The 3,391-nt window shown below is 41.1% G+C and overlaps 1 protein-coding gene across 1 annotated transcript; it reads right to left on the bottom strand.

Moving 5' to 3' along the window:
- Window positions 1–936, bottom strand: LOC123794577 (olfactory receptor 8S1-like). The gene has a single exon (XM_045800742.2). The coding sequence runs from the start codon at window positions 934–936 to the stop codon at window positions 1–3; it is 936 nt and encodes a 311-aa protein (XP_045656698.2).
- Window positions 937–3,391: the final 2,455 nt, after the last annotated feature.

Genomic DNA, 3,391 nt, shown 5'->3' on the forward strand with positions numbered 1-3,391 from the left:
CTATGCGTGCCGTTGCAAACATTTTACCAAGGTTCTTCTCAGAGCTGCCTTTACTTCTTTGTTTTTCAGGCTGTAGATGAGGGGATTTACTAAGGGAGTAACCACACCATACTGTATGGAGAAGATCAGTTCCTGAGGTGAGCCTGAGGTTGGCATGAGATGACGGAGGAAAGCTGAGCCATAGAAGAAGCTCACTGCAGTGAGGTGGGAGGAGCATGTGGAGAAGGCCTTGCTTCTGCCCGAGGTGGAGCTGATGCTCAGGATGGTAGAGACAATGCGCACATAGGAGAAGAAGATCAGGAAGAATGTACCAAAGCCATGCAGGAGTGTGGAACAGACCAAGACAGTGAGGTTGGTAGAGACATCAGAGCAGGACAAAGGCAAGAGGGAGGGCAGCTCACAGCTGTAGTGATGGATGGTTTTGGCCTCACAGAAATCCAAGTTCATTATCAGGGGAATGTTAATGAGTGCATCTAGAAACCCCAGGCTCCATGAGCCCCACACAAGCTGCATATACAGCTGATTATTCATTACTTGACCATAGAGAAGTGGGTGACAGATAGCAGCATAACGGTCATAGGCCATTGCTGACAGTAGGCAGACTTCTGTTCCTCCAAAGTCAAACACAAAGAAGGCTTGAGTCAGGCATCCCTCTATTGAAATGATTTTCCTTTTAGACAGGAGGTTCTCCAGTAGCGTGGGCACAGTAACTGAAGAAAAACAAAGATCCAGGAAGGAGAGGTGACTCAGGAAGAAGTACATGGGTGTGTGGAGGTGGGAATCAGCTCTGATCACCAATAGCATCATCAGGTTTCCCATCAGGGTCAGGAGGTAAATCCCCAGAAAGAGCACAAAGAGCAATACCTGGATTTTGGGGTCAGCAGGCAGCCCAAGGAGGATGAACTCAGTGATGGTGCTATGGTTTCTCAAGGCCATCTAGAGAGTATGTGTCCTAGAAATAAATATAGGATGCATTAGACACTTCTCTTGATTACACTCAATTACAGAGTTATGGACTTTTTTTATGTACACACTCCTAATTATTTAGGTTTCACATATGCCTTTATTAATTATCTAGAATCCTTTCTTCCCCATCTAGTATTTGGTTTCAAACTCACTGTGGTGTTTCATATAGCTGTTATTCTACTTTAAAGACTGCTGAGGAAATTTGTAAATTTGTTCAGACCTAGTGCATGACAATTTATTCTGTGTCCTTCAACTGGACAATGCTTTGTCAGCAGTGTTCTGGGTGTGATTTAGACATTGTAGCAGAGTTGTAGGGGTCTATTTCAGCATTTGTCTTCTCTTCTCCATTTTCCAACCTGTTCTTGACCCATTTCAAAACCCTCCTAAGATTCATAATTGCTTAATAGTATCATTTTGTCTTTCTTTAGTTTTATCATTGACACCACACATTAACATATATTTTGACCCTTTGGGGACAAGATTAAAAGATGGTTGTGTGCATGTGTGTGTTTGAGAGTGCGTGTGTGTGAGAGTGTGTGGGGGGGCAAAAGAATAAGGGAAGAAGGTATTGCTGACTCCTTTTTGCATTTTAAAAAATGAGTATCATAAATTATGTAACTCATCCAATGCCATGACTTATATACATAGACTTTACAGGACCCTGAGACACCAGGTCTTTCTTCCATACAGTGACTTTCACTTAAGGCCTGCCTTCAGATCCTCCATCATACATGGCATTTAGACAATGTTACAGTTGGTCTCAACTCTTTTGGTCTCAGTGCTGTGGACAGATGGGTATACTTGCTCCTGAGCACCCCCACAGGAATGGCTTTCTCTCTGTTTTTACTTGAGCATCTGCTCTATTTGAAATGCCCTGCCTTTAAGGTAATTAATCAAAATGTTATTTATCGTTTTACTCCATCTTAATTTTGACCTTTTATTGAGATCCTTTGTGATCATTTGCTTCTCCGAACTCCCATAGTCCATAATGATAATAAAAACTAGCTATTTTTTTTTATCCACAAGACCTAATATGTCTTTGGCACTCTTAAAAATTTGACATTTTCTTATTTAATTTCACAAGACATTCTGGGTAGATCATTCTATTCTAATTTTTCAAATCTAGAATTTTGCCTTCCCAGAGTGAATGAGTGGCTACATCAGGATTTCACCTGCATTTTCATAATTGCTTCTCATCTGGCACCTCTGCCTCCCCTTTTCCTTTTTTTTTTTTTTCTTTTTTTTTTTCTTTTTGAAGATTTTATTTATTTATTTATTTGACAGAAAGAGCACAAGCAGACAGAGTGGCAGGCAGAAGGAGAGGGAGAGGGAGAAGCAGGATCCCTGCTGAGCAATCTGCCTCCCCTTTTCTTATGTATTTTGCAAGGATGTTAGCTCTCCTCCTGTGGCAGCCATGGATGTGCTCCACTTGGGTCTGCCTTAAAGAAAGAAACTAACATTCAGCAGTGAAAGATGCAGTTACCTGACAAGCATCCAGTTGCAGTACCTTTGAGACTGACCACAGCTTTAGCAGAGGCAAAGTGTTCCCAAGCAGTCATTGACTAAGCATGCCTTCTGTAAGGGGTGGTCATTGCTCCAGACCTCCCACTGGCTTGTAGGAATGTTTATCAGATCTGTACTGCACTCTGAAGCTGTCTGAGACATTTCTGCTTTCCTTCTGTCTTTCCTGTTGCCAGTGTGATGTCTGGATCATGGTCTGAAGGCTTTTCTGACTCAACCCTGATTCCTTCTCTTTACCTTTCACAGGTCCCACCTCACCAAATTTCATGTAATCCTACTTCTATATCAACCTCTCTTCTGGAAGGACCTCACCTAATATACTTCCACTCTGTGCTAATCATTAACTCGCTGTAAGCAGCTCTCCTCATTTTATCCCATTGCTGAATCACCATCTTGTTTTGGCAGTTAGTGGTTAGAATATTTATGCCATGTTTCTTTCTTTTCTTTTTCCCCCCAAGCAATGACACTATAGTCCTTTGATGAAGGTGATTATGCTCTAAATTACTTGGCATCTCTGTACCATAACATTTGGCCCAGTGAGAAGCACATATGGTAGATCCTTTATCACTTTTTGTTGGATGAAAAAAGAAAGCAATGAAGTGAATTGAACAGACTGTTTAGCTAACCTTCTTTAGAAAAGTCTTCAGGCTCATTAACTTGATAAGGATTCAGCACTAAGAAGACAACGAAGTAGGAAGTAAAGAAATGGTATGTGTGTATGCATGTGTGTTTGCATGTGTGTGTACAGATAATCTCAGTTTTGAGCAACTGGTGGTGTACTTAACATATTCCATGCCTACTATCCCATTTCAGACTCAGAAAGGCTAAAACCCATGACATTCCCTGTTCATTCATTCATGTTTCTGAACATTAATTTATTTAGTTTATCTATTGGTTCTTTAAT

This window comes from Ursus americanus, chromosome 25, assembly GCF_024610735.1.
Source record: "Ursus americanus isolate L20-20 chromosome 25, mUrsAme1.1.p, whole genome shotgun sequence".
Lineage (NCBI taxonomy): Eukaryota > Metazoa > Chordata > Mammalia > Carnivora > Ursidae > Ursus > Ursus americanus.

Excerpts from the sequence above, each read along its gene's own strand:
- LOC123794577 (XM_045800742.2), bottom strand. The coding sequence starts at position 936 with ATGGCCTTGAGAAACCATAGCACCATCACTGAGTTCATCCTCCTTGGG.